General features: G+C 35.4%; 1 protein-coding gene across 4 annotated transcripts in view; it reads right to left on the bottom strand.

Annotated features, from left to right (window-relative positions):
* Window positions 1-2,707: 2,707 nt before the first annotated feature.
* The window catches only part of Cd36 (CD36 molecule), a 77,097-nt gene continuing 66,436 nt past the window's right edge, over window positions 2,708-13,368 (bottom strand). For all 4 annotated transcript variants that reach the window (XM_027393466.2, XM_027393462.2, XM_027393465.2 and 1 more), the window contains exons 9-15: window positions 11,586-11,655; window positions 10,365-10,552; window positions 9,125-9,243; window positions 7,594-7,667; window positions 7,053-7,107; window positions 6,152-6,316; window positions 2,708-3,682 (exon numbers count right to left, since the gene is read on the bottom strand). In XM_027393466.2, the coding sequence (XP_027249267.1) occupies window positions 6,152-6,316; window positions 7,053-7,107; window positions 7,594-7,667; window positions 9,125-9,243; window positions 10,365-10,552; window positions 11,586-11,655 (671 nt within the window). In that variant the 3' untranslated portion in view covers window positions 2,708-3,682. The remainder of the gene's footprint in view (window positions 3,683-6,151; window positions 6,317-7,052; window positions 7,108-7,593; window positions 7,668-9,124; window positions 9,244-10,364; window positions 10,553-11,585; window positions 11,656-13,368) is intronic.

Here is a 13,368-nt window from a genome sequence, read left to right as displayed (position 1 = left end):
CTTGATGCATTTTACTGAAAAAATTAATATTTTCTTTCTATTTTTCAGTTCCAAGAACTTTGGGATGTTATTGATATTTCAATCTCCATCAAATTTTGTCAATTCACATAGTTTTTTTCTTATTGATTTCAATTGTTTCCTTACATTTTTTAATTACTACAACAGTTATAGGTCAGTTATTTTGAATTTTTACCAAGCCATTGTCCCTCATCTTTCCACTTAGTAATATCATGATTCCTATCGGTTTTAAAGTTATGGCCATACATCAATGTCTACATACCCAAGGAAGCACTTTTTCCATTCAAGAATCAGTGCAGGGCTGACTATCTATATCTGGGCAGCTTTGCCCATTTCAATGTTTTTAGATGCCCAGCCCCATAAAACTGAAGAGAGATCTGTGTGACCACTGACAAGTGTACACTGAAACATACCTAAAGTTCACAGCGATGGAAATAGCCCAATTTCCCATTCTCTCCTGAAGTCTAAAGCTATTGTAGTTTGATAATATTGATATAGGCTGTAGATGAGTTCACCTTGATGCATTTGGGTGTCTGACTAGTCAGTGATTATTCTTGGAGACTGTATCAGCTCAAGGACATGGCGGGGAAGGGCGGCAGAGTTGTCCCAATGTTAGGATTTACTGTGGTACATCTGATGTTAACAGGCACAGAAAAGTCAAAAGCTTATGTTTCCCTCTCCCCCAGATCAAATTTCTGTCTGCCCAGGCTGTTTTCACTGAGTTTGAAGATAAAGCAATGCTGGTCCTATGAACTGTTCTTCCTTTTCTTTACAGTGAATCTTCTTCTTTTTTAATAAATCCTTATTTATTTTACATCCTGTCTGTAGTTTCCTCTCCCTCCTCTCCTTCTAGTCCTTCGCCCTTCCATGTCACCTGTTCCCACCTACCCCTAGTTCACTCCTCCTCTTCTGTTTCTGTTTAGGAAAAGACAGGTTTCCCTTGAGTGTCAACGAAACATAGAATATCTAGTTGAGGTAGGACTAAACACCTCCCCAAGTATTAAGGTTGGGTGAGGTGACCCAGTAAAAGGAGTAAGGACCCCAAAGCAAGTAAAAGAGTTGGAGATAGACCCTGTTCCCACTGTTAGGACTCCTAACAAGAGGATCAAGCTACACAATTCTAACATATATGCAGAGTGTCTAGGTCAGTCCCATGCAGATTCCCTAGTTTTCACTTCAGTCTCTTTGAGCCTAGGTAAATTGGTTCTGTGAGTTTTCTTGTATTGTCCTTGATCCCTCTGGTTCCTACAAGCCTTACTCTCTCTTTTGTGGGTTTCCCTAATGTTTGACTATGGGTCTGCATCTGTTTCCATCAGTTGCACGATGAAGCCTCTCTAATGACAACTGGGCTAGGCACCAATCTGATCACAAGAGATGGCCAGTAGAGGCTATGCATCTGCTGTTGCTAGGAGTCTTAGCTGGGGTCATCCTTGTAGATTCATGGGATACCCTTGTGCCAGATTTTTACCTAGAAAACCCTACCCCCTTCCAGTAGTTTTTTTCAGTATTCTCCCCCTCTGCCATTCCCCCAACCTGTTTGCTCATGTTCCTATCCCCACCTGCTCACAGTCCATTCACAAAATCTCTTCTATTTCCCCTTCCCAGAGAGATTTGAGCATCACCCCATTAACCCCACAGTCATGTGGCATGGTGTCATCCCTTGTTTCTATACTCTGGTGAAGGTACCTTAATAATACCTGGTGAATAATACGTTAACAGTGATTATTTTCATCCCAGTTAGAATAAAAGAGACATTAGACTTCATGATTTGAGTATCTTCAGAGATCTGAAACATTATCCTAAGAGATCTAGCTTAAGTTGAGGTTTTAAATAGAATTTTAAAAATTAAACTGAAATTTGCATCTAGATGCTGTTATTATTTTAAAAACATATTTATATTTTGCCATTTATTCATTTAAATTGTTTCTTTTATTTTTGAGTTTTACAGTAAAATTACATTATTTCCCCATTCCCCTTTCTTCCATAAAATCCTCTCAATGTGCTCTTTTGTCTCTTTTTCAAATGTATGTGTATGTGTGTGCCTGAGTGTATATGTGTTCACCACATGCATGCAGGAGTTTGCAGAGGAGAGAAAAGAGCATTGCATCCACTATAACAGGAGTTCTTTGAAGTTGTCAGCAGTCATGTGGGTTCTGGGAACCAAATCCAGGTCTTCTGGAGAAATATCAAGTACTTCTTACACAATGATCCAGCACTCCTTCCCCAAGCTGTCATGTGACTCTTGATTATTTTTATATCTAAACAAGAAAGTTGCTCCCAGTTCCTTTTACCTTTCTATGCATGAAACACAAACTGGTTCTTTCTATTTTCTCTTCTATATAGAGTTTGTTGCATATATGCATATGTGCATATATATATGCATATATATATGCATATGTGCATATATATATATATGTGTGTGTGTGTGTGTGTGTGTGTGTGTGTGTGTGTGTGTGTGTGTTACAACAGGACATTATGCTAAAGGAAGCAGAATAACCTATTGATGTGTCTCCCACTGGAAAGAAATTAGCCTCTAGTCTCACAGTGTTACTATAAAAACAAAACAAAAATGTCTTTTCCAATTGGATTAAGACACAGCAGAGTGGTTACATATTTATATAGCTTCAGATAGAATACTTCCACAGGAAAAAAATGACATTTTGTGATGCAATGAGAACTAGACAAAACATTCATATATAAAGAGCAATATCTTTTAATATTAGAAACCAGTCATTTCTTAGGTGACTATGAAAGTAGAAGATATTTCCACAAATGCACTGTAAAGCACATTCTAGCATTTCTAATATTCCTTAAAATAATTCCTTTATTATCATTTACATCTCAATACTATAACAACTCTTGAGTTTGCATTAGTTGCAGCTGAGCAGAAAGAGGAAAGCCTGTTCAGGTTTTAAAAGGGCTATGCAGCACAGAATATGGCAACATACTTTAAGTAAGAAAAGCTAAAAATGTCCATTTCATGGTGAGGGACAAACCTTATGAGCTCAGTGTTAGGAAGTAAAAAAGAAAATCGCTGTGATTTCTGACCTTGCTGTGCCAAGGACTCTAGCATGGAAGAGACAAACAATATATAAGCAATGGCTCATATGCCTGCTATTCATTTTTCAATCTTAAATATCTTTCCATATATTTCATACTTATGAGATACTTTATGTTAATAGTCCCAAGGTACATTTGCAGTAAATGAAGGTGACACCCCATACATGATGGTGTTTTCCCACAAATGAAGAAAAGAAAAATTGCTCAGAATGTACACTTTTGAAATTTGCCATCATGGAGTGCAACAATAAATCAGAACCAAACAAGAAAAATTGGTTCTAAAGAAATTGAAGTCCACTCAAGGTTACAAATGACGGACTTTACAAAGTACTGGATTTTATAAAAATATAGGCTACAGTGTCAAATTAATCATTTTGAAATATGCTTTGGCTTAGTGAATATATATATATTATATATATAATATATATATGGAGAGAGAGAGAGAGAGAGAGAGAGAGAGCATACACACACACACACCACCATTTCTTCAACTAAATATAGGTGTGTTTTGTAAAAACAAAGCATATATTAAGTCTTCATTTTTAGATTGGTTTTATCAAAAATCTTCATGTAGCCAGTGCGTAAATGTAGTCGTGTTTGCTACCTGTAAAGTAGAAGAAACATTACCAATCAGAAAGCAGTGGGATAACAATTAGCTAAAATAGTCTTTCCCTACATATCCAAGTTATGATACTTTCAATTATACAGCCCAATATCTCAAACTAAGAGAGAGATCCTCTAAGAGATTCATCATTAAGGGAACACATGTTCCTATCCACGAATTACACATTGAAAGCTGAATCCTAACTTGCAGGAGTTGAGCATAATAAGACCAGGGAGGGTAGCTAATTAAATCAGCTGCCAAACATCACAATACACTCAAGACTGTCTTCCATAAAGAGGAGGATATGTCACTACAACCAAAATGTGCTTGGTCCATTTCCCGCATGATGTATGCAGTAAACTACATTCTCTTTAACACTTTACATGTTTCCGTTTAGACAGCTGTCTCCTTTTAGGATGTTGTCTACAGATGTGTGCCAGACACATGCTTTTTAGAATGTTCCAGCATGGCCCCTCAAAATTCTAAGCCTGGAACAATCAAGGTATTGCCAAGGAAAGTCTGTTTATGGGGAAAATGCTTTCTTCATAACAATGGAAAGCATTCATAAAACAGACACTTAGTGATGAAGACATTAAAAGTTTTTAATTGTTTTTACCAATTAGTCATAGAAGAATCTAAGGAAATTTGTATTGGAGGATAATTAAGCAATGATTAAGTTAATCATGTAATTAAAGAAAATTATAACTTGCATAGGTATGCTTTTGTACTTGAGGAGCGATTTGATCAATTTTAGTGGATAGTTTTTTTTAACCTATCATAGACACATGAATATACATCATAACTTGCTGTCGGGCTAACAGGAAATATTAAGGTATTTTAACTTTTGGAGGGGAATATTATTTATTTTCTTCTGTTTTTTATTGAAAATAATGTTTCTGTGCTGTAGATTTAGCTGCTTTGATCTCATGAGTCGGATGAGTATTTTTCCTGCATGTATATCTGTGTATCAGCCTGTGCAATGACTGTGGAGGCCAGGAGCAGGCATCAACCTCCTGCCCCCAGAGCCAGCAGCCACCTTCTGGGTCCTTGGGAAGAGCAATGATGCTCTTAGCTTCCCTGACATTACTCCCCCTCCTATGTTAACTATTACAATGTGGACATGTCAGGTTAGCATTCTAAGCACATGTTGTGCAAACAAATTTTAGAATGAGTGGTAGAAATTATCCAGAGCACAACATTGAGCTGCTTTATCCAATAAAAATGTTCAATTTCCCACAAAATAAATATTGGTAAAATTCCACATTAGTTTTGAAAACACTAATGTGATTAACCTAGACTTCAACATAGACAATTAGATATTTTATAATATTCTATAATGTCTCAGAAGACATATCATAGTGTTTAGTTCAAGTTACTGGAAACACAAAAAATTCAGTTAGGAATGATGTGATAATTCTTGTAAAATGTCTAGCATGACTGGGTATTGGTGGTGCAGGCCTTTAATTCCAGCACTTGAGAGACAGAAGCAGGTGGATCTCTGTGAGTTCAAGGCCAGCCTGGTCTACAGAGAGTGCCAGGATAGACTCCAAACATACACAGAGAAACCCTGTCTCAAAAATAAACAAAACAAAATAAAAGTCTAGCATGGTTAGTATTTGTTCAATATCAGTTAATGAGATAAAAATAAAAATTTCTACATAAGACAATTTATGGTTAATCTCTAACTTAAGGAGAATAAAGCGTTTTATTTGGAATTTCTAATCTTTCAAACCAAGCATTTTCTACTCATGCTGCATTTGTTGTGTGTGTGGGGGGCATATATTGGGAAATTTTCCTTCCAAGTTAGTTCACTTTTAGCCCAGGCTAATTTACTTACACTTTCATTTTTATGTAGAAAAACTTGGACATTAATATACATAGTGCCTTGAACACCCTCAAAAGTTTTGCCAAAACTCTTAAGTATTATCTACAATTACCTACTTTTGCTTTAAACTAGGTTACTCAATTAATTAACTGATTTTCTTGTAATTTTATGTTCTAATTTTCACCTAGTGATTTCTTTATCATCAGGATGCTATGCTGTTAACCCATGAATGGGAAAAGGTATGGCTAATGTGTATAGGCAGCCAATCAAGTTTTATGATGATATTTGTTTACATTGTTTCATCAAAATCTATATATTCCTATATCTTCATTTTTTATCTTGCTCTTATGAATTTCAATCTACTAAAATTTTATAATTATAATTTTAATAAATTATAATTTTCAATGATTGACACAAAAGAAATTTGTAAGTCTAAATTTAGACAAAAGCTATATTTATGCTAATTTTACAGTGGTCACCATTTAAATAATCATTTGTTTTTTAATTTACCAAAATCAAAATTGGGATTTATATTAAGATATTATAATTGGCTAAACATGTCTAGAAATATTTTGCCCTAATTTATAGCCATTTTTAGTAAGATGAAAATAGTAAAAGAATACATACTTTGCTAGAGCACTTACTTATTTTCTATTCTTGGATCTGCAAGCACAGTATGAAATCATAAAAGCAACAAACATCACGACTCCAAGCCCAAGCAAGACCATTTCTACCAGACCAAGAAGCTTTACTTTTCCAGTCACTTGATTTCTGAACATTTCTGCTTTCTCATCGCCAATAGTTCCAGTCTGTAATCAAGTTAACAATTAATATTATTTGAGTAAATTAATGAAACAAAATAATTCTATGCCATCCTTTCTTTAAACATTTGGGTAAGGATAAGCTGCATCAGAAAGTCAGTACAATTCACTTTGCATCCAAAAGTAGATGCACTGCACAGGCCAGTGTACAGATGTCTCCCTTCCCACTTGGCTTATGTGAATAGAACTCAGCTATGTACCAACATTCATTTGATCTTTGGAATTCTTTGGTATTTCACAACTTACCAAATGTTGCTTCCTGGTGTCAGGGAGAAATTGCAGAGATCAACAGTTGTGCTTGCTTTGAGGGTTTTTGCAATGCATTTTTTAAATCTGTGATTAATCAATTTAGCAGTTTACAGTAAAATAGCTTATCGGTCAAAAGGTTGTCAGTATATTCTAATATGTCATGTTTAGGAAAAATTGGCTTTTTAATACCACTGTTATATTCAATGAGTCTTGAATTCTGTGATGTTACATGTATGCATGTCTCTTTGTTTAGTACTATGACAAGTAAAATGTGTAAAATCATTTGTCTGTCTTAAAATCAAACCATAAAACTTAAATATCCCTATGTAAATTAGCTTTTTTCTAATAGAGATGTCAAAGTGTAAGATCATGTTTATAGGAAATGTAAATACATCCTCAAATATTATAGTACATGTCATTTAAAAATACCAAATCTTTTGCATAAACTGTAATTAATGAATAATAAAATACTAACCTCATTAAGCCAAAGTATAGGTACAATATAATTTCTCTTCAGATTCTTTAATGCTCTATAATACACATCAAAAATAGTTATTGGTATATTCATACATATATAAAAGACATTTAGAATAAATAAATTTTCAGAATTCAATTAATCTCATGTATTGCTCAAGTTCTGCTCAATGAATACATTATAAAACAGATGTTTTCCAGATTCTCAATTCATATAGCTAATGTATATTTCTAATTATATTATTGGTTTATAGGTACAAATTTAAATCTAGGAAAGTATATGATATAGAAGTGATTGTAGTAGTAATAATGCACATAAGAGAAGCCCCCAACAACATTCAACTAACATTGTTAAAATATCTAAAAGCCTTTTCAATAAGCACTATATCTGATTCTTCTAGTAAAAAGAGTCCTAAGCATTTAATAATTGTGCAATGACGTAAAGATGAAAAACCCTAAGACATTCCAATTTTACTATTCTACCCACATTATTGTAAGAAAATGCTACTCACTGCATAAAACAACATGTTAAAGAGACTCACTCAATTTTTCTGGCTGGCTTGACCAGGATGTTCACCTGAAGTCGTTTTGCAAATTGTAAAGTGAATCCAGTTATCTAAAAAGAGGAAGTTAAACATATACAAGCTTCTAAAATATTCTTTTGTAATAGTCAGGTTTTACCATTCTGTGACACAAAGATAGTTCTTTAGAATTTAAAAGGGAAGAATTCTTAAGGATGGGAAATTAGAGTTTATTAAACTTTGTGCTTAAGTATATGCAATCATGTCCAACATGTGTTTGTGCGCACACACACACACACACACACACACACACACACACACACACACACATATATATATATATCTTGAGAGAGAATTTTCTTGTTCTAGCTAACATTAAAGTTTTCTTTAAGTTGTTAAATCCACATAATTTGGCTTAGAAGAAATCAAAAACATTAGTAAAAAATATAAAAAAGGCAAATTCAGATAGTTAATTTAGTTCCTAAATTATATGTTCAGATATTTATTTAGTTACAGTCCACATATCAGTAAAAGGCTCTGTTACAGACTTCCATTATTTTAGCAGAAATATGTCCCTCACAGTTCTTAGAAGCTGAGAGCTAGTCTCAGAGCATACATGCCTGGCAAATGTTAGACCACTGAGCTGCAACCATAGTCTCCCTTCAAGGTTTTGAAAAGAACACTAAGATAATTTAAATGTTAATAGTTGTACTATAACAGTAATACAACTGTTATACATTTGTCTGGTTATGGATTTTCTCTGAAACTTACATATAATGGTAATATCTTTGATTCCTGAAAGCAAAGATTCCTCACAAAAACAATGCCAGTTAAGTGTGATAATGATAATGATGATGATGTATGAAATTATTATTAGAAGTAGAGGAGAGGAGTGATGAGCAAAGGGGTCAAGACCAGGTTGGTGAAACCCACAGAAACAGCTGACCTGAACAAGGGGGAGCTCATGGACCATAGACTGATGGCTGAGAGGCCAGTATGGGACTGACCCAGACCCCCTGAACATGGGGTCTTAGGTAATAGATCAGTATTTATCCATGGCACATGAATGGACTTTGGGAGCCCATTACACATGGAGGGATGCTCTTTCAGCCTGGAAACATTGGGGAGGGCCTAGACCCTGCCTGGGATGATATGATAGACTTTGGGGATCTCCCATGGAGGGCCTCAACATCCCTGGGATGTAGAGGGGGAGATGGAGTGAGAAGTTTGGGGGGTGTCCATTGGAGGTGGAGGAGGAGGGAAGGGAGAGAGAGCTGAGACTGACATGCGAAGCAAGCTTGTTACTAATTTAAATAAAATTAAAAAAAAAGAATTCCTGGATCCTTAGGCCAGTAAAAGCCTTGTAAGATTTCATGTGTTAAAACCAAAATTGAATTATATGCCATGTATGCATAGAATAGGAAGAAATAAGTTTCTAGCCGCATTGGCAGTTTTAGCGATCTTAAGGATATGATCCAAGAATATGATAAAATTATTTTCTTAAATTTTAGAAGAATATTAACCAAATCAGATCAATAAGACAACAACTTACAGGCTCCACATCCAAGTATGTCCTATGTTCTTCTTCATTTGGATTTAAGCCTTCAATAGGTTCTGAGATGTCAGGACTTGCATGTAGAAAATGTGGAAGGGAAATGTACACAGGCCTTCCTGAAGACACATTTTAAGAGACAATTGGAAATAGATTATTTTTCATTGCATAGAATCATTTAAAATATTTGTTAGAAGATAAAGCTTTCATAGATTAAAATATAAATGTTTTTGAACTGCTGAGGGAAGAGAATTACACCTGCTTATTATTATGCAGCCAGCTGACATCTGTTTCTTCAGACACTGATTTCCAGAATTCAAATGTTCACCACTAAACCAAGTGAGAACAGCACATATCTGGGCGTCATACATGTTCTCAAACTTCAGGAGGTGCTATGACAGCACTGAACATCTCAGTAATTTGTATTTTCTTTATTCTTACTGTACTATAAAGAATGTAAACAAGACAAGGAAGACTTTGAGTTCTTTACTTTTCACTTCTTACTTTAGGGACATAATGAAAGCTTATTTAATTTTATTCTCTATTTTCTAAGGGCAAAAAGCCACAACCATGGTAGATGGTTAGGAAACTCATTGTATCCTGGGAATTTTCCCTGACCACCAAACAACATGGCATAATACCAATGTGATTTTCCCAATAGCTTAATTTTGCAATACTGAAACACAACGGAAGCCTAAAAAATAAATAAATAAATAAAACACCAAAGATTCACTGTCACCAGAGGTTACCATTATTTCTTTAATTTTTAAATATTTAATAAAAAGAATTATGGGTAAATATTGCATTATATGTTATGATACTTAACCCCTCCATCTACTCTTTCTTGAGGATTCCTTTCCATAACTAACTAGCAGCCCTCATCTAAACTTCCTTGTCACATGAATTTCATTGCTGTATCTTCCCCACTTTAGGAATTCATTCTTGTCTATTATGGTCCCCATTATAATTTCAAAGCTTACACACATACACGCACGCACGCACGCACGCACGCGCACACACACACACACACACACACACACAGGAGAGAAGGAGATTTAACTATACATTCTGCATACAAGAGAAAATTTTTGATATCTATCTTTGTGAATATGCTTTATTTTTCATAATGCAATGTTTTCTAGCCCTATCAAAAAGTATGGTACAACTTAATTAATAAAATTCCCAAGTATTATTAAATAAAGCATATACATGAATTTTGGTAATAAGCACATCTACATACCTTGTTTGCATTTGCTGATGTCTAGCACACCATATGATGTACAGTTATTAGAGATGACCTTTTCAGTGCAGAAACAGTGATTGTCTGGGTTCTGGACTGGTGATGCAAAGGCCTTGGCTGGAAGAATAAATCTGTACACTGGGATTCCTTTAAGTTCAATATCAGATCCAAACACAGCGTAGATGGATCTACATGGATATTTGAAGAAAGAGCTTCATATTAGGAGCCTGAATCCTGTTCTGGAGATCTGATTCATTTATTTAAATCTAGTTTGTGTTCCTGATTTAACTTAGAAAACAGTCATAGATTCCTGATAGAATTTTAAATTCTTAGGAAAAATTACTGGTGTTGTTTTCACTATTTACAACACACCATGATTAAAACCACAAGTATGAAATATGAATTCTTTAGTTCTTAAAATTCTTCTGGGGTCAAGTTTACATGTGAACTGTCATGGGGAATAAAAGTCAAAGATGTTTCTCATAGTTAAATTCTTCTATGCAACAAATATTTATATGACTTATTCAAATTGTTTACATGTGCTCAATTTAAACGAAATTTCCATCTTTTAAAAAGAACTTAAAGAAAGAGCCTGTCTCCTGGTGGGGTGTGTGCATGGACCAAATCTCTACCCTCCATGCCCTCCATGCCCAGTTCACTTTGTCACAGCTCATTTAATATTCATTGTTTCTATGTACTGTTAATCCAGTGTGACACAGTACTGTTCTCCCAAGTTTTATACATAGGACAATGATTCTGAGGTGTCTAAAGATTGCTTAGTCTCATCTTCAGGGATAGGATTGAGGATCAGGAGTAGTTGTGAGGAGTTCAATACTCATGGGTATATTCTAGAAGCCACCAACTTTAAAAAGTTACTGTGTGAATTATTAATACAGCTCTATAACAGATATGTCATCCTGTCTAGATATCTTCAGAAAGACCAGGCATTCCCTTGATTGATGGATGTTGGAAGTTTATCAGCAGACATGATTAATAGTACTAAGAAATGATTACAAAATGGCTTCCACTAAAAAAAAAATGTTCAGTTGCATAGGCTACCTTGAAATAATAAAGAATGTTAATTCCATATTGCCACATGCATTCTTAAGAAAGCAAGAGAAATATTTGTCTATTTTTCAAATAATGTAAATAATTAGGCTTTCTATTTTTTGTATTAAGACTGGAATGGTAAAAGTCTATGTTTACATTCCAGAAACTTACCTGCAAATGTCGGAGGAAAAAAACCGCAGTACCCGAGACTTCTCAACAAAAGGTGGGAAAGAGGCTGCATCTGTTAACGATCAAGCCAGTGACAAATGTTTTTAGGTGATGTGAACCCAAGAAAATCCTAGTAATCTCTCTTTCTAGTGTAGTCAGCAAATAAAACATGAGTTGTGTATATGATTTTAAATATACCAGTAAGAGAGGTATTTTCAGAAAATAAAAAGTAGTATATTTCATATATTCAAATATGCACAAGTTAGCTTTCAACATATAATCAAATATTCTTTATTGTCAAAGCATAAATATACTTCCAGCGTATTTCAATTATAACAGATGTCCTAGCTATCTTAATCATTTTGATGAAGCCTAGACTGACTTGAGTCGTAAACCTCTATTGAAGAGTTGCCTAGATCTTATTGGCCCATGAGCATATCTGTAAGGGAGTGTGGCATATTGAATAAGAGAGGTCCCATAGCTGGGTAGTAGTGGAACATGCCTTTACTTTCAGCACTCACAAGCAGATCTTTGTGAGTTCGAGGCTAGCCTGGTCTAAAGAGTGAGTTCCAGGACAGGTAAGGCTACACAGAGAAACCCTATTTCAAACAAACAAACAAACAAACAAACAACAAAACAAAAGGCTCTCATAGGCAGAAATTTGAATGCCTAGTCATCAGGGAGTGTCTCTACTTGGGAAGAATTAGCAGACAGGGCCTTGCTGGAGTGGGTGTGGCCTCATCGGAGGAAATAAGTCACTGAGGGTCGGCTTTCAGGTTTCACGAACCCAAACCAGACCCAGTGTCTCATTCATCCTTCTCCCTGTAATTTAGGATGTAGAATTCTAATTTCTCCAGCACCATGTCTGCTTGCATGCAGTCATGCCCCCTTTCATGATGGCATTGGAGTAAACCTTTGAAGCAATAAGCCAGCCCTAACTAAATGGTTTTCTTATAAGAGTTGCCATGGCCATGGTGTCTCTTCACAGCAATGGAACTGTGACTAAGACAGAACTTGGCATCAGGAAGTTGGTATTTCTTTGAAACACCTGACAATGCTGCCTGTTGGCAGAAAGTAGACTTTGGAACTTTGGCCTAGAAAAGCAGTGGAATGCGTTAAGTGGGCCTTAATTGGCCATACTATTAGGAGAATGGAAGAGAGTGCTGAGGACTATTTGAACTGTGAAACCTTGCTCAAGATTGTTTAGAGGAAAAGAATATTAGCAAGTGGCTTAGACACAACTTAGGGACCATTTTTGTGATATTTTGGCAGAGGTTATTCATCTTCATTTTTGAACCAAGGTATCTCTTACTGGGCTTTGAAGCTTACTGAATCGGCTGGGTAGGCCAGCCAGTGAGCTCTAGGAATCCACCCACCTCAGCCTACCCAGTTATAGAATTGCAAGTACACTCCACCATTTCCAGTGTTTTAGTTTGTTTGTTTGTTTGTTTGTTTGTTTGTTTGTTTTCCCATGGTAGCTGAGGACCTAACTCAGGTTCTGATACTTGGTTGTCAAACTGTCTACTACCCAAAGGATAACCCCATTTCCAGAGTTGCTTTTTTGAACAGAAGCACTCTAAATGTGTATCAGTCCTTTCAGTGGATGTGTTTCAAACTTCAGGAAAATGTACCTTTTTATTATGATAGTCACATGCTGGCATCTTTGGTTCAGTGACCATTTTCTCCCTCCTGATCCCAAATCACAGGAATCTTTTCATATCTATGCATCTCTATTTCTACTCAGTTTTATTTCATTAGTCTACCTCAATATTCTCTGCTTCATGGC

This window comes from Cricetulus griseus (assembly GCF_003668045.3).
Source record: "Cricetulus griseus strain 17A/GY chromosome 1 unlocalized genomic scaffold, alternate assembly CriGri-PICRH-1.0 chr1_0, whole genome shotgun sequence".
In the NCBI taxonomy this organism is placed as follows: Eukaryota; Metazoa; Chordata; class Mammalia; order Rodentia; family Cricetidae; genus Cricetulus; species Cricetulus griseus.
The sequence above is the reverse complement of the archived record's forward strand: the minus strand, read 5'-3'. Positions and strand labels throughout refer to the sequence as shown.